Source organism: Mandrillus leucophaeus, unplaced genomic scaffold, assembly GCF_000951045.1.
Source record: "Mandrillus leucophaeus isolate KB7577 unplaced genomic scaffold, Mleu.le_1.0 Scaffold431, whole genome shotgun sequence".
NCBI classification, from domain to species: domain Eukaryota; kingdom Metazoa; phylum Chordata; class Mammalia; order Primates; family Cercopithecidae; genus Mandrillus; species Mandrillus leucophaeus.
The window spans coordinates 489,163-514,455 of NW_012104599.1; the positions used below are offsets into that span (position 1 = coordinate 489,163).

General features: G+C 44.2%; 1 protein-coding gene and 1 long non-coding RNA gene across 3 annotated transcripts; one reads left to right on the plus strand and one right to left on the minus strand.

Moving 5' to 3' along the window:
• Positions 1 to 4,391: 4,391 nt before the first annotated feature.
• EMP1 (epithelial membrane protein 1) lies at positions 4,392 to 24,735 on the minus strand. 2 transcript variants are annotated; one of them, XM_011993611.1, is made up of 5 exons: positions 24,377 to 24,735; positions 9,648 to 9,765; positions 7,644 to 7,740; positions 7,398 to 7,538; positions 4,392 to 6,684 (listed from the first exon to the last, which is right to left on the minus strand). In XM_011993611.1, the coding sequence occupies exons 2-5, from the start codon at positions 9,723 to 9,725 to the stop codon at positions 6,515 to 6,517; spliced, it is 486 nt and encodes a 161-aa protein (XP_011849001.1). In that variant the 5' UTR covers positions 9,726 to 9,765; positions 24,377 to 24,735; the 3' UTR covers positions 4,392 to 6,514. The 2 variants fall into 2 exon arrangements, with proteins under 2 accessions (XP_011849001.1, XP_011849002.1); XM_011993612.1 differs by lacking the exon at positions 24,377 to 24,735 and adding an exon at positions 23,950 to 23,986.
• Positions 9,025 to 24,735, plus strand: LOC105549193. The gene is made up of 3 exons (XR_001007511.1): positions 9,025 to 9,762; positions 20,800 to 20,815; positions 24,385 to 24,735. It is a non-coding gene; the product is annotated as an uncharacterized LOC105549193 (long non-coding RNA).
• Positions 24,736 to 25,293: the final 558 nt, after the last annotated feature.

The following is a 25,293-nucleotide window of genomic DNA, read 5'->3' on the forward strand; positions in this document are numbered from 1 at the left end:
GGTAAGGTCAAGAAAATGATTGGCTGAAATGAACCTAAGCTGAACAATGAATAATTGTCTGCATTTATCTTTTATCTGTCCTTCCAGGAGCTCTGACAAGTACTAAATACAATGAGACGTAAAGAATTTAAATTATTCTGGGGAAAGAAATTAGTAGTCAGTTCTGGTATGCCATGTTGAAGTGAATTTCATAAGTGAGTATATGGAAAGAAATCTGGAGTTCAATATCACTGCCAGAATACTGCCTTGCTTTTTTAAAACAAGGTGACTAAATGTCAAGATTAATTAATGTAATCCATTTCACCCATAAATCTACCACTACAATTCTCAAACTTGATTCTGCGACCCTAGTACCTCAAGAGCTGTTGCAAAACTATATCCAGATACTCAAAACAGGTTTACTTTTGATTCACCTTAAAAATTAGAAGTACGTATGTGCTCGATGTCAGCTTTTTATAAGGCAGAGGAGAAGTGGTGAAATCAAATTAAAAATAGTATGATTTCATAATGCCTAAAAGCCTGTAAATGACTATACTAAGGAGTTGGAATCATTCAAAATTCTCAGGTAAACTGAATTTAAGCATTGATATGTGATATGGTTTGGCTGATCCCCCACCCAAATCTCATCTTGAATTGTAATCCCCAAAATCCTGGTGTGTAGAGGGAGGGACCCAGTGGAAGATGATTGGATCATAAGGGTGGTTCCCCCATGCTGTTCTTGTGATAGTGAGTTCTCACAACATTTTTGGTTTTATAAGGCAGTTTTCCCTTCTCTTGCACGTTCTCTCTCCCCTGTCACCATGTAAGATGTACCTCTTCCCCTTTTGTCATGATTATAAGTTTCCCGAGGCCTCCCCAGCCATGTAGAACTGTGAGTCAATTAAACCTCTTTTCTTCATAAATTACCCAGTCTCGGGTATGTCTTTCTAGCAGTGTGAAAACGGACTAATACAATATGCTAATGAAAGTGGGAAAACTAAGATTGATTTTGGAATGAAACATGCAGTCTCAACTTAAGAACACCCAATTTACAAAACTATATATATCCAGACAGAGTCATACTGAATGCCATATTCTCCCACATCAATGTCAAACGCTTAGCATGGCCAGGGAAAAGCTGTTCCTTTGCCCTAAGGCAGCCGTGTCTTCTGAATATGGATCCGTATTCACTTTCCATCTTAGCCTCCATCAGACACACTCTTCTTTTCCTAAAGCATTTGCAGGGCAACAGAGGGTTCCAGGTTTCAGAATGTAAACAGTCATATCTCATTGAAAATAAGTTGAATGATTATTAAGTTTCCAAGCTAGATTACAGAAGTCTTTTTAGCCCATATCATAAATAAAATAGCTCGGAATTTTTCCTATGGAAAAATATACTCTATGTTCCAAGCAAACAACTTAAGAAAATTTTTAGAACTAACACATTCCTATATTGGGAAGAGCTCAAAAGTCTGTTCTTCCTCCCCACCCACTGTTGTTTAATGAATCTCTTAATATCATAAAGTCCCTCATGTGTCATGTGTAGACAGTCATTTTTGAATCAGGGCTCACTTTGTTACCTTTTTTCAATTAAACCTCTTTTCTATATAAATTACCCAGTCTCAGGTATGTCTTTATAGCAGTGCGTAAACAGACTAATACAGGAAATTGGTACCTGGAGTGGGGCATTGCTATAAAGATACTTGAAAATGTGGAAGCGACTTTGGAACTCAGTAACGGGCAGAGGTTGGAAGAGTTTGGAGGGCTCGGAAGAAGACAGGAAGATGAGGGAAAGTTTGGAGCTTCCTGGAGACTTGTTGAATGGGTTTAACCAAAATGCTGATAGTGATGTGGACAATTAAGTCCAGGCTGAGGTGGTCTCAGATGGAGATGAGGAACTTATTGGAAACTGGAGTTGCCAATAGATCAGGAGTTAACCAGAAGCTTGAGTTGAGTATGGACTTGGCATATGGATATACACATTGACATCTTATGCTAGTGTTCTGGCCCTCCCTGCCCTGACAGTGGTAAAAGCATCCATCAATGCCCATCCTGACATCAGCATAAAGGACAGGTTGGAGAGATTGTAGATAAAGTCAGAGAAGCTATTATAATGCTCCTCACCTGGAGTTCCCCAGATGGAAGACAAGGAGGCCCTGGAACAAAGGAATGGCATTTGGGACAAAGTAATGTTGGCAAATAAGAAATGCAACAGTGGTCCAATCCACAGGAGATGCCAGGCAATTGCTCATGGCATGAGATAGGGTCATAACGAAGAGCAAAGACCTGAAAAATCTTTCTTCTTCCCTTCCCTAGGCATCCATGATCCCACCTCATCTACATCCCACAGAGCCTCCATTTTCTCTAGGTATGAAACTGATTTCCAAGCTAGACTGAAAGCTGGAGGAAGATGGGACACATGTCTGCTTCATTTTCTATTACCCCAGCATGTAGGTGCAGCACCCAGCCCCTAGTTGTTTATCAGTATAGGTCTTGATGGTCACCTCCCCAGCCTCCCACCTCAGGAGTAGGCTCCACATGTCTCCCTTTCAGAAACAAGGCCACTTAAGACGCCAAAAACCCTCCTTGCCTTGGGCTCCACACAATCAGTGTATATCTTTCCTCATCTGCTGTGTGCTCTGAAAGTCGTGTTCACCTCCAAACAGTACATCTTTAAAATGGGTCACCTCTCCTCACAATCTACTCCAAAATTTCCAACAAGTTTTCTTCTTTTCATTTTGCCTCCCACCAGCCTATCCTATTCCCTTCTCTCCCCCTACAAAATCTAGTTCTTCTTCAAATACATTTAAACATTTTCACTAGGACATCTATCTATTTCTTAGTAAACATTGAAGAGAGTTTCTTCCTTTATTCAAGTATGGAGCCCTGCTCGATATCCTTTTGGTCTTCATATGCCTTCTTTCAAGGCCTTTCTGAAATTTTTTTCCATGCCTGAAAGCCAGTGGGGTTTTAACACAGGGACTGCGATGGCTAATTCCAAGGCAGAGTGAGATCGTTATCTATTAATCATTTGATAACTCAAGTTTATCACCTTGATCAATGAATAAGTTATCATTTGCCTGTGGGTCCCATTCTTGAGTGGTCATGGAGAGCTCTGTAGCTCACCCTCTTTACACTCATAATTTGCACAAATTTCACCTAAGAGTATTTACTTAACCACTTTAATTCTATTTGTCTCCACCTAAGACATTTAATTCAACAAATATTTATTAAGCTTCTCTATAAAAGGGACTCTGGCAACTTTCAGACCTGCACTGCAGCACCAGCTCTCTGCTGGCCCACCCCCTGCAGACTTTGGGCTTGCCTGTCTTCATAATCATGTGAGTCAATTCCTTAAAATATATATATATATATATGCACACACATGCGAATCTTATTGTTTCTGTTTCTCTGGAGAATTCTGACTAATACACCCCCATTCACCATCCAGGCTTTTGAGGAGAAAGATACCAATCTTTGAAGCAGAGGACACTCTGGATAGAGCCAGGATTTTGTTGCAGAGTCTGAGAAAAGTTCCCTCTGGAGAAGGGATGGAAGGATAGTCTGGGGGGGGTTGATTTAGGACTGGGTGTATGACACAGGAGAAAAGAAATCCCTGGGGGAGCTAAGTGAGGGAAGTGGACCTCTTATGATAGTTTCTTAGAGCAATCTAAGAAATCATGTAGGCCTCTGAGAAGGCATCAGGAATCAATGCAATTTGATTAATTGATTTAAAATATGTTGAACTTTTCAGCCTCCATTGTGTATTTTTGGTGCATTACTCTGTGCAATGATTTCATCCGAGACAAGAAGGGGCTGGAAGATTGCCTGCTCCACATTCAAACCCTCCTTATCGTATTGGTGCTGACATGACACAAGGATATGCAGTCTTTACCCGGTCCTAATTGCTCACAGAAAGTTGCCAGTCCTTACTGCTCACAGAAAGTAGTGAAGCCTCCCTTCACTCACAGGGCCCACAGAGGTATGCCCTGGTTTATGTAATGAATGGGCTGCTACAAATAGGTGTGATGCGTGCCTTTGTGAATCACTTTATATTTTGAAGACACACTAGAGAAGCTGGCTATTTCAAAGAAACTTTACAAGTGCCTCATTTCTTAATGTCACAAGCATTTCTGATTTAAAATCATAAACTCTTTCTAATGTATTAGCTTATGAAGTTTCATGTTTTGCCTAAGAGGTTTAATTAAAGCAAGATAAAACTATGCTTCATAACATTCAGTTGCCTGAAAGAGCTCTTGCAGAAATGCCTAATATATTACCAGAAAGTAGCTTAATGTCTCAAATAAATGTCAAGTTGTCCAAATCAAACTGATAGGCAGCTTAATGAGGGATAAATGTCACAACTATCCATATTTTTCCACATTTTTTTTAGAAAGAAAACATTCACACAATGAAGGGAATCAGAATCTGTTTTTATATCCCTAGAGTTATAAACATTTGTATCAAAATATTTACAATTATAGTATATGAAATAATCTATTAACGAAGAAGCCCAATACAGTACTAGAACAATCCACCAAAATAATGCAAATTACATGAGACATAAATGTCACAGAACAATAAGTAAAAGATAAGGGATACATGGTTTACTCCAGTCATAGTTCAACTTCTTAACAAAATTTGAGTATTTCCTTTGGATATGTCTGATATGTAAGTATGCTTCTGCACTAAGACAGCCTTCTATAACCATGTGATAATTAAATCATAATAACAAAGTTCATCTTCCCACAGTTTTTGCTGGCCAATCTCTCTAACCCAAGCCCAGGTAATTTGGTGGCTTGCCCTCAACATTTCCTTAACCAGAATAAACATAGAGAAATAGAATTAGTAATAATCCTTTTACATAAATACCAGAAATCATGGCATAACAAATCCCCAAAAATGAAAGGTATAAAAGAAATGGATGAGGCGAAAGCTAATAAAGAAAAGTAGGCAAGATGTCTCAGATTCTCCCTGGGGTAGACCTTCTCAGGGCGATAAACAAAAAGTCTTCCCAAAAAACCCCTTTAGACAGAATCTGAGATGGCTTAAAATAGCTGCTCCAGGGCAGAGCAATGCCTGCTTAACCAGGAATAACATACTACTTCTAAGTCCTATATAGAGGAGGCAGGCAGCCTCCTGTATAGCTGCCTCCTCCTATATAGCTGCAGGCAGCTCATCTACCATCTGACTAGGTACTACAAGAGTTTTTCCTTTTTTATTTTAGAGAAAAGATCTGCCCATCACCTAGATTTTTATTTATCTCATGGGATTTTCTCATTTTCCTGGGAATGCAGGCACTCTGTTCTTATCATGGCTGAAATATAGTATGTTTAATACTTCACAATTATATAGCACCTTTCACCCAAGGGCCTGTTGTTTGGTTTTGGTTTACGTGTGTTTTAATCAGCTTCCAGAATTGCCATGCCTCACCTGTGAAGTGGGATAGGCAGGGTCCCTAAGAGGTGATCACTCCAGCTGGTGTCTAAGCCAGAGCTACTACTGAGCCTAGGAGCCCTGATCCTCAATATTGATCATTAGACAAAACTTCTTCAAAAATAGTTAACAGGAAGAGTAATAGGATTGTGCTACAAGCAGCCATGTCCATCTCTTTCCTGTTGTATACTTAAAAGAAACATTGACTGCATTGAGGGGAATCCTAAAAATATAACCCTAATATGGCACTGTTGCGAGACTGCCCCTTGGATCCCACAGTTTGTGTAGTACTTTCACCACCGAATTGTTCACTAGTAACTTTAGAGAAACTCCAGAAGAACTGACTTGGCTTTAAGCGAGAGGCCTAGCAAAGACCATAGCTTGAGGTCTCCGTGAGGGACAGCCGTGTGTGAGGTCTGGACTGGGCTCTGAGCATCCCCCAGGTTTTCCATTGTGAAAAGCTCTTCTTCTTGGTTTAGCTAACCCACCAAGGTGACCTTACAAACTCTCTCTCCTCCTCCCATTTTGTCACTGAATTCCACAGAGCTAAGTATCTGTTCCAAAGAGGGACAATGACTCGCAGGCCAAAGCCCCCCAGGAGGCACTTCAGACTGGAATGTGATGTTTTGCTTTGGGTCAGAAGGGCAGGATGGCTTCCAGGCTTACCGTATTCATCACAAAGACAATATCTGCTCTTGCCAGAACTTGTACCGCTATTTTAACTCGGTGCAGTAGGTCTGTGGACCTCAGTGCATGACCCAGAATTCACCTCGGAAGTGGGGCTGGTGTTGTGGCAGCTGATGGGGCCCCAGACAGTGTGTGTCACTGAGAACAGCTGGAGGCCAAGTCTGGTGGCTGCAGGGAGGCTCTCTGGCCCCCATCAAGGGAGCATCAAAGTACTAGTCAACTACTTTCTCCCCAGGGTGGGGGCTTGGCAGCAGACAATCTCCTCAGTAATGGTTTAGGATTTGACCTCCCCCTTTTCTTCCCCCTCCCCCCTCCCCATCTTGGTTTTTCCTGTACAGCAACCTCCACTTCCCTCCCAGATTCAACGGCTTCCTCCTCCCCACCCCCCAGATCCCCATGAACTCGTCTGGCCTTATTTCTTTCTCAGGACCAGATAGAGAACGCCAATGATGAAGCTGAAGCAGAAGCAGATCCAGGCCAGGATATAGGAATAGCCGTGGTGATCTTCCGACCTGTAGTAGGTTTTATAGCTATTCGCATAACGATTAGTGTAGATGGACACCCCCACCAGCACGCACAGCCCTGCAGGGGAAAAGGAGATGTGTCAGTGTGTTTTCTTACATTAACATCGAGAAAAAGTTTTTCTAATTTTAAGAAGATCCTATTTCCCTCATTAGCAATAGGAAAATGAACTCTGGTTGTTTGTCCCTAAACAGGAGTTCTAATGGATGTCCCCTGGGCCAAGCTCGATGGTATGTCGATAAATTAGAGGTGTCTGGGCTCTCATATCTGCGCTCGTTTGTGTGTCCATAGTGTGATGTAAAACACAGAACCTCATGCCTACCACCCAGCTGTTCTGTCTGGCCCTTGTGGGTCTAGGAAAGCTAATCAGGGATGAAAAAGAGCACGTCCTTCCACCAACCCGAGTATATTGGGAAAGAACAACAATTAAATGAGAATCACAATCATTGTGTGCATTGTGGCAGTGGTTTCATCTTTCTGAGAACTCCTACCTTTCTGCCTTCTTCAAGTGTCTTGTATACACGTGCTATTGACAGATAATGCGCTGCCACTTGGTAGCTACCCAGGAGCACTGGTTTTGAACAATGAAGAAGATGAGGGTTCTTAACCCAAGCAGCAATTCAAGGTTTTCCATGAGAGAACAAACAACCAGAGGAGAAAATTGCACAAGGAAGTTTCACTGAACCATGTGCTAATCTGTCCAAGTTGCCAGAAGCCCCCACGGTAAGATGGACTTAACAATGTAAACTGGACTCAACCCATGAGATACTCACAGCACACCAGCATGGTGGCCCCCGAGAGGAAGAACCGGTTTCCCTTCTCCATGGTGAAGAGCTGGAACACGAAGACCAGGAGAGAGATGGCAGAGAAGATGATAGAGAGAATCATGAAGGCCTGCACTGTCTTCAGGGCATCTGTAGACACAGGGCGAGGAGAACAAGGGCATGGGGTCACTCCAGGGGCCGAACATTCCCTGACTACACCTATTGTCAGCACTGGGTCAATATCTTTATATATACCTTCATCGGCGTATAACAGGGTCCCATTGCAGAAAGTGTTGGTACAGTTATTCCAAAGACCTACTGATGCATTTCCCGCATTGGAAACCACCCAGACCTGAAACCAGAAGGAAAGAAAATGTTGATTGAAAGCTGGCCCTCTGATTTAAAAAGAAAATAACAAATCAGCTTGCATCGGGATCAAATATTAATGAAGACACTTTATCTAGCCATAACGATGGCTAAGCAGCCTATCTGTGGGTGGAAATAAGGTCCGATTAAAACTGAAGTCACAAAGATCCCAAGAGAAGAGAGACAGAAGAATGTGAAACCCAGAAAGAAATCACCTAGCCCTCTTTGGGTTCCACGATCTTCATGACTTAAAATAAACGGAAGTAATTCAACCACAGTGGTTTAAAATTCTAAGGTTCTGAGAAACAGAAATCCAGGATGAAGAAGCTGGCTTAAGTGTGTGCAATTCATATACTCTAACAAGATTGTTTCTTTTAAGTCCCTGGTTGACCAGGAAAAAAAAGTGAAATGTCCAACTGGAAACAATTAAAAAACATAAGACCTACTGGGAAAATAACAATGAATCTGGTGGTTAATAAGCCCCTTTCATCTAAACAGAAGGATCAAACTTGACTGTCACAACATGCAAAGTAATTTGATAGTAAAATACTACAGCAAGTGCTTTCCTGTAGGGGCTACTAAAAGTTGAAGGGTGACCTGAATGGATTCCCCCAGGGTCATGATGGTGCCGCCATCCCTTCCTGCCTGGCCCAAGAAAAGGAATCATCCTTCTAGAATAGAAAACAAGTGCAGGGTTCTATCTACACACACACAAATGCACACACTGGAAAGGCGGGGCCAGGTACATGCAATCACCTGCGCCAATCCCTGCTCTTCATTCAATAAACAGCTGTGTGCCGAGCCGTATATTAGGGGCTGGTAATTCACAGACACGCAGCACTTTGTAGCTCATTAATACACTTTGAAGAAGCTTATCAGATTTATCCGGATAGATGTAAGAGTTGACATATAGAATGGCTAAATTACAAAATGAGGAGGTTGCATGGGTGGGGGTTGCCTTATCACAGTTATTCTTAAATTAGCCTTGCTTATGATCACACCCACCAATGTTTGCAAAGCTCTTCTAACTGAAATTTAAAACTCATTTATACTTTAACTGTGATAGGGACCTAAACAGATTCTGAAACCATGGTTTGCTGGACTAGTGATGGGTGGCCTTGGTTTTTAAGTCCAAGGAGCTGGCTTGTTTTTTCTGAGAAAAGCACAAGTAAAAGCAAATTGGGCGCTATAAGCCACCACTAGAGGTCAGAGTAGCCCAGAGTTCAGGGAGAAAAGACTCCCTCCACTTTTTTTTTTTTTTCTCTTGTCTGAGTTAGTTAATTAAGTGGCACTGTGTTAATCTTGCAAAACTCCACTTTCACAGGCTACTCTTTGCTCAAAATTTGAATTCTCTGGTCTGGCAGTCAAAGCCTGTCATCCTCTCCTTCCCATCTATCCTTCTAATCAAGCTTCTCAGAAGGGGAAGCCCGGCTCTGGCCACTTAGGTGTGTGTCCTCCTTATCCTCTGACCAAAGCTTGTCCTTCCTACATGTGCTCCTTTGCTAGCACTCTCACCTGAATGCATCCCTATGATCCTTCCACCTTCCCTCTTTCACTAAGAGAAACCTCAGTCATCTACCAGTCCTCCAGGTTCACCTCAAGCTCCACTCACACCTGCTGCTGGGAAGGCTCTTCTAGAGCCCCAAGAAGCCACACTAGATCCTCCAGCCCTTAACCACCTACAGCTCTGGCAGGATCGCTCCTGTGGCCATTCACCTTTATCCTCTTGTTATTTAATTGTTTGAAGGGCAAGCGTGTGTTTATTTTGTTTTCCCACAACTGAGCTGTAAGTTCATGAAGGGCAAGGGCTGTGGCTTAAACTTCTTTTGTGCACTTGATGTAAATATTCGAATGATTTCTCAATGAGTGAATAAACAAAAGCATATTACTCACATTGGCAATGGTGCAAACAAATAGCATAATAACAGTGGCGATGTGGACCACAAATATACCAGCCAGCAATACCAACATCTTGGCTTTTGGTTTTTTGGTAACTTGTGAGCAAAGAGTTCTGAAAAGAAAAAGAAAGGGACAAAAACGGTTACTGTCGGATTCGATAAGACGACTCAGTTTTCCCACACATGTGGGCTCTCTGCTAACCTGGGGAAGAGCTGCTCTAAAAACCATCACAATCGAATCATAAATTCCTGAAAACACCCCTGTAACCTAGTTCTGATTTGCCTAAGTGCCTATTCATCCAGTTATACATACCTACATGGAAACATAATTTGGTTTCTTCTTAGGTATTTACATACTCATTTCTCTAATACATTCTATTTCAAATAAGGAACAAGAACATTTTATGATAACTGTTACTATTTTATTTTGTTTGTGTTTTAGAGGTTACAAATAGGACTTTGATTTTCAAAGAAGTAGACCTTTATAATTTCCAGGTCTCTGTGCAACAATGTCATATAAATGTCCATTTTCCACTAGGAAAATGTCCATGCTTTCATCAAATTACTCACCCAGCACTTTTAATAGAAGCGAATGCCTTCTGAAGAATAGCAGCTATTACTCAATGCCCATATACTGAATAGGCTACTAATTTGATCCCGGATGAGATATAAAATGTGAAAGACACAATTCTATTATTATTATGCTGTTTGGTTTTCAATAATTATAACAACCTAATTACAGTTTAATGGTCTGGTCACTCCCGACTGAGCATTTCAGACTAGTATTACTATACCTGAGCCTCTGGACTCTGTGTGCCTCATGGCAGAAAGCCTGCCATTGGTCTGGGCAGAGAGTCACATTTTTCACAGCTCAGTGTGACGGTTCTGTATGCAACTTGAGATACCACCAAATGTGCCTTCTTGTACATGACATTTACACAAATTCCAACCCTTCAGGACTCAATACAGAAGATAGGCAAATGCATAAATCACAGGATGGGAGGATTGGGAACTAACATTGATTAAGAATGTACATGGATAAACAAAAGTTTCCAGCCATAATGGCAGCAGAGAAGAAGGGAGCCCATTGATCATAAAGCCTAGGAAATAAAGGAAGTGTGAAGGATACACATGGGGGAGGCTATTCTGATTTAAGTCAGCTACAGAAGGAGAGCTTTGTCATGCCTAAGACTGTCACAAAGCAGTGCAGGCTCAGAGGGACATCAAAAGGAAAGGGCTTGAGGTTATTCACACCCTAGGCAGAATGGATGTGTGGATGCCCTAACCAAGGGAGGAGATGGCCAGGCGCGTCCTGCAGTTGTTCCACTGCCCTCTCTCACTCCACCTAATTTAATTGACGCTTTGAATGTGCTTGAGCCACTTTCATGCCATACCAGGTATTTATTAGAGAGCACTGATACTATAATTCCAACACTTCACATGCCTTTTATCTCCTCTCACTTTCTTCATCAGGCAACCAAAAATCTGGAATGATCTAATATACATCAGGGTGCCTTGCTCTCTGCAAGCAAGGAATGAGAGGCAGACACTGCTTCCACCATTCTCCCTGACCCTCTCCAGCAGCCCCTTCCCAATCTGGCCACTTCCTTCCAAACCAGGCTGTTTTTTTATGTGTCCAATTTAACTGCGAATGCAAAAATTATGACGTTTATCCTGCCTTTTCAGGGGAGAGGTTGGAGCTTTCATGTCTGCTATTAATAATCTCCCCACACATTCAAATGCATTTTTGCTTTTCTCGGGTTCTAGCACACCTCCACAATTTTCTGCCTGACTTAAATGCACAGCAAAAAGAGTTTTTTGAATCAGAGGTTGAATTAGAATTATATCCAGTTATTTGACCGCTCATCTCAGTTTCCTCATTTAGAAAGTGGAAGTCGCAATGTGAATTGCAAAGGGAAGTGTGAGGATGAATTCAGATTGTTTATGTAAAACACCTAGTGTCTGGCACATGGCAGCTACTAATAATGGGGTTGCTTTAGCTGTGGTTATTATTATTACTATTATTCATAAGTGTAGCCAGGTAGCTGTTGCCAACTCAACCCAGTTACTCAATCTCTAGGCTGCCCCACGTTAAGTGCTATGTAGTCCACGAGGCAGGGTGTATAAAATCCTTTCAGTCCTCTTAGAAATTGTCATTTGTCTGACCCTTGCTCCTTAAGCGGGGAGACCTTTAAGAGCACACCCTCGGGAAAGACCAGGAGACAGTTCACTTTCTCAGCCCAACTTCCTCATACGCCCCAAGATTCACACCTCACCAGATCCTGATCTCCTTGCCCCCTATGGGGAAAGGAACAGGCTGATTGCAGTGAATTACAAATATTACATAACGAATACTGATGTTTAATCTTCCTCGGACTCTTCAAATGACTTTCTTGTTCCTGTTGCTTCTAATTTACAAACATCCTCTTCTTAAAAGCGGGAAGGGCTGGAGGGGCCAATAACAGAATATAATCCACCAAGTGAAGCCACTTAAATGAGTCACAGAAAACATTCCCTCCCTGAGAGTTTGTTGGGAATTCAGCGGCATTTTGTCTCCTTGGGTTACTCTGTAACCCCTAAAGTCAAGTCTGATTTCCTCTGCCCAGCTCACACTCTCTGTCTCAATGACCCCTCCCACGGCACCTCTACCTGGACCCATGCGTCACAGCCCTGGTGGTGTGTGTGAGTTCCTGGCCCCTGGATCCAGCTGACCATACGCCCCGCCCATTGCAGGCTGGAAGAATGGATGTGAGAATCAAGCAAAAGAGCAACTCTCTTTCATCGTGGATTTTTGTGATTGTGCCCTCCCTGTCTTTTCACCACGGAAAGAAGCAAAATGTCTGGAGTTAGCAAGTGGTCTTCTTGTGCGAAACACACAGTTCTCTCTGCTTTTAGCTGCTGTATCCAGCCAGAAGGAGAGGCTGTTTAGCTTGAGCTACAACTTCTCCATCTTTTCACTGGCCCATTGTTTGTCAGGTTTTACTAATATCATTCACTGTCAGTTTAGAGGGGCTTCCATTATTTTCAATGGCCTTCCCCCAACACAGGTGAAAACAGAATGAATTATCATCTTGAGTTTCTGGGCTGAATCATCCCTAGTTACCCAGTCTCTATACTGGGCTAGATACCTCTTGCCCCCAGGGGACCCCTCAGTCTGGGAGTGGGTGATCATTGAGGTCTTTATGAAAAAGCCATTAGTGGTACCTAATGGGTAAATGTCTGTGCATTTATCAAATAGCAGAGTAGAATAGCAGAAGAACCCTTGCTCCTAAAACTTCCACCCACCCATTACTTGCAGGGTAGCTTGTGGGGAGATTCATTCCCTGCCCCACTGTGAATCTTGCTTCATACAAAGGCACTGAAAAAAATACCATGTATGAGAATTTATACATTGGAAGTGTTGGTGGCTACTACTTACTTCTTAGCAGTGTGTTTCACTAAAACAATAGTAGACTTCTCCGTCACCCCTCTCCAAAATGCTATGGGTGGCACTCTCCAGTGGAAAGCATACCCCAGTCCTAGTGAGGCAGCGCAAACCAAGATGCAGAGAATCACAGCATTGCAATTCTGAATACTTTGAAGCAAAACCTGCTTTTTGCAGAGCATTTGGTGCACTGGGCAGTCCCAAAGTTGTAGGGGAATGCTCATAACAGCATTCATTTGTGGTGCTTAGACTCCCAGACCTAGGCCAGCAGAGCTTATCAATTCAATGCTTTTTTAAAGAACAGGCCATCCACTGACTTCTATGTGGATGCCAGGAACACATTTCTGTACCCACCGCTGTGAGTGGAGGATGATCTCTTTCTTAAGCCTCACCTACCTAACATACGTGGCACAGGGGCAGTCAGGGGCTGGGTGGGAAACTGAGGAAGGTATAGGAGCCATGTATGGTGACTCTGGAGAGAAGTATTGTTAACAGAAATGGAGATCAGCACCTCAGAGCCACACACGGGTCTCTGATATCCCTTTTCTGTTTTTTCTGCCCTAATGGACAGGCTTGCAGTTCCCTACCTCTGACCACCATGTTTTGTTTCTGACCACTGTTCTTCCTTTTCTTTCCACATTGCCCAGACCACACTACAGCAGACGTGTCTTTGTGCTCCTAGCTCTAATGCAAACCTCACAAACACTGACCATTCAGTATTTAGATAAAGTTCTTAGCTAACAGAATAGCTAATATAGTTATAGTTAGTAGAAATAACCCTGAGGGAGTTCGAGACCATCCTGGCTGACATGGTGAAACCTAGTCTCTACTAAAAATACAAGACATTAGCCGGGCGTGGTGGCACACGCCTGTAGTCCCAGCTACTGGGGAGGCTGAGGCAGGAAAATCGCTTGAACCAGGTAGGCAGAGGTTGCAAGGAGCTGAGATCGCTCCATTGCACTCCAGCCTGGGCAACAGAGCAAGACTCCATCTCAAAATAAAATAAAATAAAGAAGATTAAAATTGCTCGTGGCTATAGCTCCAAAGGGCTAACTAATACGAGACATGAGAGAAGGGAAAGAGGGATAACCAAACCTCTCAAGTTATCTCCATCCATTTAAATCTTTATTGGCTTCTTGCCTCCCTCTTGCACCACACACACACACATGCACACACACACACACGCGCACACACACACACATACACACACACAAATGAAACAATCAGAGGAACACAGACCTGAGACTGCCATACATTGCTTTGTTGCCTTGTTCAGGCAGCCTAACACTTTTAGGGTTCTCTGACCAGTGAGAAATTACTCAGGCCCACATGGGAGCCTTTCCTTTTCTGGTGGGTAACTAAATCTGCAGCGACTTTGAGAATAATTGACTTCTAAGAAACAGAAGGGAAGTTTAGAGGTGCATAATTTGGCTCCGTGATTGCTAAGCTAGGAGTCAGGTAACTTCCTCCTGTCCAGAAGTTTGTGTGCTTATTGAACTGCCATGGGGCCTGGAGGCAGCAGAAATTCTTTAAGTGTGGCCTGAAACACAATAACTGGGAGCAATACAATAGAATAGAGCAACCAAAAACCCACTTCTTCAGTGAAGGAAGTGGTCAAAATCCTGGGGCTTGAGTCACTGAAGAATTAGCCTTAGCCGAGGGGTGGGAGGGGAGCATGCTCAGAAATCAGGGACTGAAGACGATGCGAACACTGGGGGAGGCCCTCGGGGCTCAAATTTCCATGATTCATTTGAGAATGGGTAAGATTCTCCCAGATGAAAGGCATCATGGAGGCCTTCTCTACAAGAGGGCACAAGAGAGCTTTCTGAGAAGCAGGGACGGATCTGGCTGGCATTTCCCTGGCAGCTTAAGAAAGACCAGGTTTTTTTCTGGGGAGAAGACAGCAGTAATGACCACTGCCAAATGTCCTATCTTCCCTTCCCCTCATTCCACTTTTGTTGCCCAAAACCTCACAGTCCTACCCTAAGTTTCTACCTCTATTACTCCTCTCACATCCTTCCTTATGTTCCATTCCCACTGCCACTGTCCAGTTCAGGTCCTAGCCTGACCAAGGCATCAGCCTCACCCATGACCCTGTCTCTGAACGCCTCCCCTCTAACATATCTTCTACCCTGCTACTGGGTTATCTGACCATGGCACTCCCCTGCTCAAGAACCTCCAAACCCCCACCACTAACCACCACCAATCACCAGGAAAAAGGCTCCAAGCACCTCAAGCCAGCCCCTGCAATCCCAGGTCTCAGATTTCCAAAAAATAAAAGCCCTGCTTTGTATTCTTCTTTCCATGACAGTCTATCAAATTCTTTTCAACCAAGCTAAAATCCTACCTCTTCCAAAAAGCCTTCCCAGATCCATAGGTTAGAAGTAGTTTTCTTTTCTCTCTTATTTTATTGCCCTCACATAGCTTTTCATTAAAACCGCTAATGATAACCCTAAGATTTTAAGTCCCTGAAGGGAGAGTCTTGCCTATGACAGGTACCAAATAAATATCTGTTCAATGAACAAATAAATGAATTAAGGATGCCCATAATTTCTTCCCTATGGAAAAATAATCAATGTCAAAATGACTGAAGACTTCATAATAACCACAGAATTCTAGAGGGAAAATATTTCCTTTTTTTTTTTAATGTACATAGACTTTAGTCCTTTATTATTTTTCAGAAATTGTTTAATACTTTACTACAACTATGTATTGAGCATCTTATTGTATGCAAACTTTATTATATATTTCTATATAAATACCTATGTAAATATGTGACTGTTTCTTGAGTGCATTTGAATACACAAGGGTATATATGCGTGTGTTGCCTTTTGTTCAAGAGGAAATAAGTGAATTCAAAGAGAATGTCTTAAATTTCTAAACGCTAGTTTGTCTGCAGATTTAACCTTTCTCTCTACTTCTTTGAATTATAGAATCTCAGGACTGAAGAGGGAGGTCTTTAAAATTCCTTTTCAGTTCAAGAAAGTCATCTACAGATCTAGACCAAAGAACTATCTAAATCATGCTTAACCTCCTCCAGTCATGGAGAGCTCACTACCTACCAGGATCCCCTCCCCAGTTAGAAAGATTTTTCTGACAATATGTCCAAGTGTGCTCTTGGCAACGACCACCACCACTTTTAATTCTGCCGGTGACATTACCCTACTAGACGAATTCTTCCTCTTTCTAGCATAGTTGTCTTCACAGAAGAACTACCAGGTTATCCGAAGATTCACCAGAGGCCCTCACCTTAGATCTCAAAATCTCAGTCAAGTCATAACACAGTCCTGAGATTACTGCTAGACACTCCCTTTTTGTTGGACAATGTTTTTCTGACAGTGAAATTCTGATCTCTTTCTGGATAACTGTAAACTTTGGAGAAAGCTTTCTCACAGCATCTGACCAAAGACATGGCCCTTCCTCCAAGGCATGAGGAGAGAGAGAGAGGCATAGCCGCCGCTTCTGGTCAACTGACCCCCATGAGTCAGCCATCCCCACACCACCTTCCTCAGCGTGACACCTGAAACTCCGCAGCTGCCTCTCCTTCCTAAGGACATCACGCAGGGTGGCACGAAAGCCTTTCTGTCCTCTGCGCACGTCAGGAGCATTTCGCTTTTGTTGGTTTGCTTTTGATGTGTTTGTTTCCCATGAAGGATCATTTGGTTGGCAAAATGGATGCTCATGTTACCACAAAAGCAGAAAAGGAAGCACTCCTTTCTGGGGGCAGCCAGAGAGGATGTGTCTGGAGGAGGAAAAGACTGGGATTAAAGGCAGGCTGAGTGGATGAGACTTTGGATGAGCCTCTCTGGCCATTGTTATTGTTGTTTTATATCAAGTGTACTTTTCCATTCTCAATATTGTTTTTATGCAGGAGTGGGAAAGCAGGGTATTAATTTCTCCGTGGGAAACATGCGAAGAAAAAGAATTCTCAGGGACCATTTCCTTCGGCCTCTGCATAGCTCATGTTTGGTGTGGAAGGAAGGAACCTCAGGTAGGACTTGATGTTGGAAAATACAGGGCAGTTTTTACGACCAGGGGAAATACCGTCAATCAAGCAGCAAAAGTAATAGGAACCTACATGCTGCAGGGAAAACAATTATTTTTTTCATCTCCCAAATGCAGGCTATCATAAATGGGGGTGATTATACAGCAAGTCGTGTTTGTCTGGTGCTGTGTAGACTAGCACAGAGTCTCACATAGTTAGGGGTGAGGAGCCAAGGGGTGGGTTGCGAGTGGGGCAAGCCCACTATATGAGAGAGAACCTATTGGAGAACCAGATTCTTATAATAAATCTGCCTCCCACCAACTGCTGACTTTGGAAAAATCACGTAACTTCTCTGGTCAGTGGCTCCTTGAGGCACAGAGTTCAAAGTAGCACAGAGCAGGGCTTCTCAGCTCCAATCCTGGTTCCACCACACCTGAACTGTGACCTGTAGACCTCAAAGGATTAGCGTGAGGGCTGAAGGCCTGTGCCAGGCACAGAGCGGGGGCCACACAGTTCCTGGTTGGTTGGTCTCTTCCTCTGTGTAAAGTGAGAGGCTTAGGCCAGGGAAATGGGCCTTATGCTTCCCTGGCAGAGCCTGAAGACCAACGATTATGCTAAAAGCAAACAAGCGGCATGAATATTGTTTTTGCAAATGCTCCCAAGGAGAATAACCTCGCTCTCTTATTTCCGCTTGTCCTCCTTTGTGTCCAAGGGAGGGGGTGGATTTGGGCAACAGTTGCAAAGACTGAGGCCAGACCTGGGCTGTGAAGTTGGGGCCCAGCCCACTCCCCTAGACTGCAGCTGGTTAAGGGATCAGGCGACGTTTCCTGGGCGAGGACGGAAGCGTGAGTTGCCTTCTGCTTTTGACAAAGGAGTGTTCTGGCAGCCAGAATGTCTTCAAGGGAGAAGCTGCCAAGATAATAACTAGGCGTTTGGGAAGAAAACCTAGGTGTGGCCCAGCCCCAGCGGCGCTTGGGCGGGACCAACAGTAGATGGCGGCAACATGCTTCAACCAGCAAAGCTGCAGCCTCCTGGAAGGCGGCAAGCTGGGAGGGGAGGCCCCTTGCCTACAGACACCCCAGACCCATCAGGTGGGCTCAGGGCTTCATTTCAATTCGTTCTTTAGAGGTTGAGAGGCACTGACGTCATTCAGTCCAACCCCTTGATAAGAAGGAAATGCACATCCCCAAAGGAGAAATGGAATCGAATCAGAACTGAAGCCATTTCGCACCTTCCAGGCAGGGCTCTTCCACCTGGCATGATTTTCTCTCTCCTGTCTCTTGGCTTAGGGTTTGGTGGAAGTTCTAGAACTTCTACCAGATCTACTGTTCTCTCTTTTCCTCCTACATTCTCTGAGTTAATCAGAGAGTCAGCATACACCCCTTAAAACTGTGTCAATTATAAAAACACATGGTCTTCAGAGACCACTGCTTCTCCCTTCATTTTGTGGAGAAGGCCCACCCAGCAGAGCCAGCCTGCCTGGCCACCACAGGCCCAAACCAGATCCCCCTGCAAACTCCAAGCAAGCTTCTAACCTTCTAACCACAGGAATCCCCACCCCACCCAGACCTGGAAACTATCTTTCAGTAAAGGGAAGCTCCAGGTCTCAGCTTCAGAACTTTCTCTGAGATCAATGTGAACACACTGGCTTGCCCCAAGCTAGTTGTTTCAGGATTGCAAACCTCTCTCCAACTCCCCTTCTCCAGCGTCCTGGGGAAGGGTCTTTGAGTCTTTGAAACGAGAGGTCTAAGGATCAAGGACCCCGTTTTGCTCTCAGCTCTGATCTGACCTGGAAGAGGAGAAACATTGAAGAGGTTCCAGCCTGGTGGGCACCCATAGCGGAAACTCAAATGATACCAAAGAGGTGTCAACTATCCTGAAAAAAACAAGAGGAAACCAATGCAACAAAAGATTCTTCACAGGGGACAAAGAATAGAATTCTGACCGAAGGACCGTCCTGAAACATTGAGGGTAGGTGGTCCCCAAAAAAGAGCGGAAAGATGGAAGGGGAAACAGCCTCATCACTTCTCCCTTGCTCTTTCTCCATCCACTTAGCTCTTTGTCTATCCACTTTGTCTTTCTCTATCGACTTAGCTCTTTCTCCCGCTTCTAGGTCTTTCTGTCTGCCTCCTCCCTCAACACACAGCCTGGGAAATAGCATCCCACTTGCTCTCCCTCCCTCCCTCCTGTCTTAGTCGCACCTTCCTCTTCCTCCTCTCAAATTGTTTCTCATTGGCTCCTGTCCACACCTATACACCACACCCTCATGCTGCAGGGTCTCCCTCCTCGAGAAGAGGGTGGAGTTTGTTCCCAGGGCCAGCTCAGTTTCTCCCTGAGCCTGATTCTGTTCCTGGTGAATGCTTTGCTGTTGTCAATGTCTTCGCAGACTCAGCCTGCCCTCCTCATCTGAGCTGGCACCCTTTACTAATTACTCAAACCTCTTTCTTTTATTCCTTGTGCCGGGTGAATGCTCATGGCTGAGAGCAAGTCCGGGGAACACCATTCCTAAAGAATCTGTGAGTGGATGGGGCAGAGGAGGCTGCGTGGGTCCTCAAGGAACCTAGGAGACGAGAATCCTCTGAAAAATGCCCATTTCAATAACACGTGTTGCCTTGTTTCACTTTTCTATCCATTTTTACAGATTAAACTAGCTGCTAGCGTCAGCCCAAGGGATTCCTCAAAACAGTAATGGCAGGATCTTAATTTTTTTGTTTTTCGTTTCTTTTTTGGTGTTTTGTTTGTTTGGTTTGTTTTGTTTTGAGAAAGGTCTTGTTTCGTCACCCAGGCTGGAGTGCAATGGTACAATCATAGCTGACTGCAGCCTCAAAGCCCTGGGCTCAATCAATCGTCCTGCCTCAGCTTCCCAAGTAGCTGGGACTACCGGCATGCACCACCCCGCCCTGCTGTTTAAAATTCTTCTTTCAGAGACAGGTCTATGTTGCCCAGACTGGTCTCAAACTCCTGGGTTCAAGTGATCCTCCCACCTCAGTCTCCCAAGTAGCTCGATTACCACGCCTGGCTGAATCTTAGAATCTCAGAGCCATAAGGGGTGTGAAAGAACCAACAGGTTCAACTTCCGAAAGCAAGAAGACAAGTGATAACACCACTTATCTAGTGATAACACCACTAGATAACACCACTGCCCCTCTGTCTTCCTAGTCAGCTGTCTGACATCTGCTCCAGGATTCTTGCCGCGGTTTCAAGCTGTGCCGAAGGGGCTCTCTAGTTTAACTACCCTCTTTGAAAAAACAATTCATGAAACAGGCTCAGCAAATAGAAAAACTGTCACAGCCACATAATGCCAAGGGCACCATTCAGCAGAGGAGTCCATCGTAGTTCCAGGGAAATGCCATCTCCACCACACAAAAGAAAAGCTTGACCCAAACATTTTGTTAAAAAGGAAGAGACAGAAGCAGCAATCACCACAGGTGTTTGTGCTTTCATCTTTCTCCTTCACTATCAGTGACTCTCCCAGGTAAATTGAAGGAAATGGTTTTACCCAGGCAGGACGCCAGGGACTGAAGTGTTGCAAAGAGTAGTCTCAGGATGTGTGTATGTCGGGGCTGGGTGATGGAGATTCAAGTAAACCCCTAACTGGAACCATATTTGGGCTTCCTTGATTACTGAATAGCAAGTGCAGTCCAGAAATTCAAGATCACCTGGGCGGATCTGGGAAGAGTATTAAAAAAGGGAAGCCTATGGTGAGAAAATTCCTGTTCTACACTGGTTAAGATGTAGGAGCTCTTCTCAAGGGGTTGATACCCAGATTGCTGGCCAGCAATTACAAGGAGGCTACATTTGATGGACAGCCTGTTCCCATAGTTACTATGATGGGTGGTGACAACGTATAGGCGTGGGCTACGTGAAGTATGGACCAAGTTATGGGACAATCCCCAAGTTATGGGACAATCCCCTAGCTAGAAGCCTGTGTCCTGGTATTCGATTGATCTAACCATGACTTAGTAGGTAGCAACACTGGGTGTGTCCCTCCAAGTATGTACATCTGAGAGTCCCAAATATGCCTAAGCTTTTGTGTTAGGCATCTATGTACATACATGTGGGAAGTTAAAGAGGGAACCATATCCATGCATTTAGAAAATGAAAATACCTCCAAATCAAAAACCCCATGAGTATGATTGACTAAGAGCATAATTCCAAGCTTCAAAAATGCTCCCTGCCCTTCTGAGCCTTAGGTTAAAAAAAAGAAGAAGAAGAAGAAGAAGAAGAAGAAGAAGAAGAAGAAGAAGAAGAAGAAGAAGAAGAAGAAGAAAAGATAATGCAATGTAGATCCATCAAGTTGTATTCATTAAATATTAAATAGGCATTAAGTGTTTAGAGGATAAGGATCATTGGGTGGAGCAACAACGAAACCAGAATAGATATTTTCTGAGTTGTTTCAGGTCAGCAGAATCAGGAAGTTATAAGGAAGTTGATTTTGCTGGATTTAAGGAACTTTAATAAAATTAGAGCTAGCCTGCTGGGGGAATGAGTGTGGAGATACACACTGAGGTTCTGAGCTCCCCACATCTGGAAATTTTAAGATCTGTAGGATGGCCATCTGTTCAAGATGGTGTAAAAATTAGATTTCTGCACACAGTAGGAGAATGAATGAGATCCAAGATCCCTCCCAAATTTAGAATTCTGTGAACGAAACGAAGGATGAAATGGAACTGACTTGCCTCCTGCCCTTTCCTGTGGCGACAGTTCAGTTATGTGCCCCACCAGGCTCCATAGAGTCTACAGAAAAGCAGTCTTGCCTCATCCGCAAGTTTTCCTAGGTCTTCAGCCTGTCTCCCTCCAGTAGCCCCTGTGGATCTGGCACTACCTGAAATTCCTAGAGCCACCCAGAGCAAGCCAAGAGGGTCTGCATTCCCGGGCAGGGGGTCTCCATGAAGCCCACTGACAAGGCTGGGAACTTGATGGGCCTAATCTGGTCTCTGGAGGAAGCAGGAAGGGCTGAGGAAGGCGTAATAAGTCCTTTCCACAGTCCACAGAAGGGATGTCTTTCCTTTCCCCAGCGGTCGTCCGCCCAGCAGTCCTGGGAGATAGCCAGATTCTAAGGATGTGAGCTGCTCCGAGTCGAGTTGGTTCTTGATGGCCTTTTGCCAACTCCCAAGACAGTGTAGTACCCACAAACAATGTAAAATGTGGGGAGCCCTCTGACCAGGGCGCCAGACAGGATGTCCTGCAGCCCCCGCCCCCGCCCCATTCTTCGGAGTCTGGGTGGAATTGGATCTGCCCCTGAGGGTGGGAGGGGTGGAGCGGGAGGCGGGAGGTGGCGGGAATAACCCTCACATTTCTGTATTGTCAAAGCTGAAATCCAGAAAAACTCTCACAGCTAAGGGATTCTCTCACTACTTCTTGGAGGAAGAGCAGAGCGCAGGAATCAAAACGGCATTTTGCTAAATTGTCTTCAAACTCCAGCAAAGTAACATGTAGCATATTTTCTCATGTATAACGCTGCAGTATCATGTGAAACGTTGCCACAAATAATGCAGTTCATGATGGTTTACACTCCCAACGTTTTCGGGGCTTTCCGTGCGCTGACTGGTTAGACAGACATTGCTTATTAGTTTTAACCTGCACAGAACTAAAAGATTTGTATAATTTTCGCAGGATATTAACACTATTGATTTAATAATGGCTTCTCTAATCCACATCCATGTAATGTGGAAATAATAAACATTTGAAGCAAATGTAGAAGTTCCCTTCATCTTGAAAAGTTGCCCTGGTGCCTACTCAATCATCCCCCCGGGGCAGTTTTACAAGGCGCATTGCCTGCCCAACACAGGGTTGATTACATCTAAATCTTCTCTCCCAACGTACTACGCTTCTAAAGGAAAAGCCTAACTTTGTCAGACAAGCTGAATCCTGTCATTCTCATCTTGTTTACTTGGGGAAAAAAAATATACCAGTATCTTACGTTGAAATGGGCCACACCTCAGTAGACACTCACCCAATATGCTAACCTAAAAAAAAAAAAAAACAAAAAAAGGAAAAAGCACCCTTCTTCATTCCTCCTGATTTACTTCATGATTAGCATGAGTATTTGCATTTATACAACCACATTTTGGGAACGAAAGAAAAGATAGGCATTTCAAAACAATCACTGCCTTCCATGCAGAGAAATTCCACATCCACTTGCTTTTAAAAGTTCTTTTATCGTTTCTGATATGCCATCTTTTCACTGAGCACTGAAAGGCAGCTTTTTCTGGGGTGAAAGCACAAAGCCACTCAACAATTTTTAACAGGCACAGATGTTCTCCTGCCCCACCCTCTTCTCCAAACCCAGCTTCCCTTTTGCCTCCCCCGCCCTCCACATCTGGCCAAGAGAAGGCATCTGGAATCCTCATCAGCTCCTGCTTCCACCAAATGAACCCCTCCCACGTTTCATTTGAAACACCGGTTGCCTCCCTCTCTTTCACTCTGTAAAGGTTTTCTTTTTTTCTTCTTCTTTTCTTTTTTTTTGAGATGGAGTCTCACTCAGCTCACTGCAACCACTGTCTCCCGGATCCAAGCAATTCTCCCGTCTCAGCCTACTGAGTAGCTGGAATTACAGGCACCTGCCATCATGCCTGGCTAATTTTTGCATTTTAGTAGAGACAGGGTTTCACCATGTTGGCCAGGTTGGTCTTGAACTCCTGACCTCAGGTGATCCACCCACCTCAGCCTCCCAAAGTGCTAGTATTACAGGCGTGAGCCACCATGCCCGGCCAACAGTTTTCTTTAAACAAACCAATCCCCCTCTTCCCATCCTATGAGGAGAAAAAAATACTTAAATTTAAACAGAAATGAATAGAGAAGAAAACAGGCAGGAAAAGCAATGTCAAAAATAAACTGAAAGCCAGTTATCTATCCACTACCACCCAAAAAATCCCAACCAACAACCAGCGAGCAGAGAAAAAATTCAAGTCCTGAAGCAATCAGAATCAAAACGGAGGAGGTGAAAACCATCTGGGCAGTTCCCGATGTCATTTCCAAGGTGTGTGGTGTTTCCTCCATAAACAGCATCCTACCCCGGTTTGTTTCAAAGTCCCTGCTCCCTCCACATCCTAGAACGAGAACCCGGTCACTGCCAGGCACGATTTCAGTCCCGTCCCACTGATTTCCCCAGACTCCGTCCTCAAAACACACTTTTCTGAACTTTCTGGAAAAAGTTGTCTCTGTATCCACTTTGAGCCAAAAGTTTCAAGGATCATAGAAAAATAGCAAAGGAAAAAAGTAAAAGCAACGCTTAGATGGGGTCAGAAGAAGGAGAGCCGTGGAAAGGAAGGAGGTTTGCTGAGAGTCCCCTCAGCGTTAGGAGCTGTCTTACCTGGAGAGTCCCAGCGACAGAGGCGCTCTGAGTGGCGGGTGCTGGCAGCAGCCCTGGTCCGCTCTTCTGGAGGTATGCGACCGCACTGAGGGGAGGGACCTGCCTCCCGAGGTTATAAGTTTCCCCTGCTGGTGTACTGGGGTGCGTAATGGGCGGTTTCTTTTCACCGTGTTTTAAAGGAGTTTCTATGAATCAGTCTGGCTTTAAAAAAAAAAAAAAAAAGATTTGTTGGTAAGCTACGCCCTGCTAAGCTGGCAGTCAGTCAAGAGTGGCTGGGAGTGAGCCATCAATTCAAAGAACCCTGTTGTAGGCTGTCTCTGACTCAGACACACAGACCACAGTGGAAAAAGGAGTGACATTGCTTCAAATGAGTAATAGGATCACACAAATAGATCTGTTTACTGAAGCCCATTCCTCCTCACCAAAAAGGAGACTTGGTTACCATGGGCATAAGGCAAAACACAAGGTTTCAGCCTGGGAGGGGGAGTAAAGGGGCCAGTGTCCTGCTGACGTCCTAGGTCATCATCAAGCGAGATTCCCAGTCTTCCTCCCCCATTAAATGCATCAGCTGCTGCACACTGTCAGGAATTATCAGATTCCTTCTTTTATTTACTTCCCTGCCTGACCCTGGTGCACTGTCCTGTAGGTGGCTGTACAGGGAGGCCCTGAAGGCAAAGGGGACACATGAGGAGCCCTTGCAACCCCGCCTCTGAGTGATGGAGCACTGATTGAACAGCGGAGAATCCCCGGTCTTTCATTATGCTCTGCTAGTGCCTGTGTGGACTCTCCACATTCCAGGAGGAAGTCCTCTAGTTAAGAACTTTGCTCTCTGCAATAATCAGCCGGACCTTGTTCCACAATTGACTTTCTTGAACTTGGCCAGTAGCGTAATCATCCGAACTACCTCCCTGCACCAC

Bases quoted from the DNA above. Each gene is read 5' to 3' on its own strand.
- EMP1 (XM_011993611.1), bottom strand. From the start codon at position 9,725: ATGTTGGTATTGCTGGCTGGTATATTTGTGGTCCACATCGCCACTGTT. The intron at 7,741-9,647 runs GTGAGTAATATG...TTCTGGTTTCAG, and splicing joins TTGTTTGCACCATTGCCAAT to GTCTGGGTGGTTTCCAATGC. The intron at 6,685-7,397 runs GTGAGTATCTCA...TTTCCCCTGCAG, and splicing joins GGCCACCATGCTGGTGTGCT to GGCTGTGCGTGCTGGTGGGG.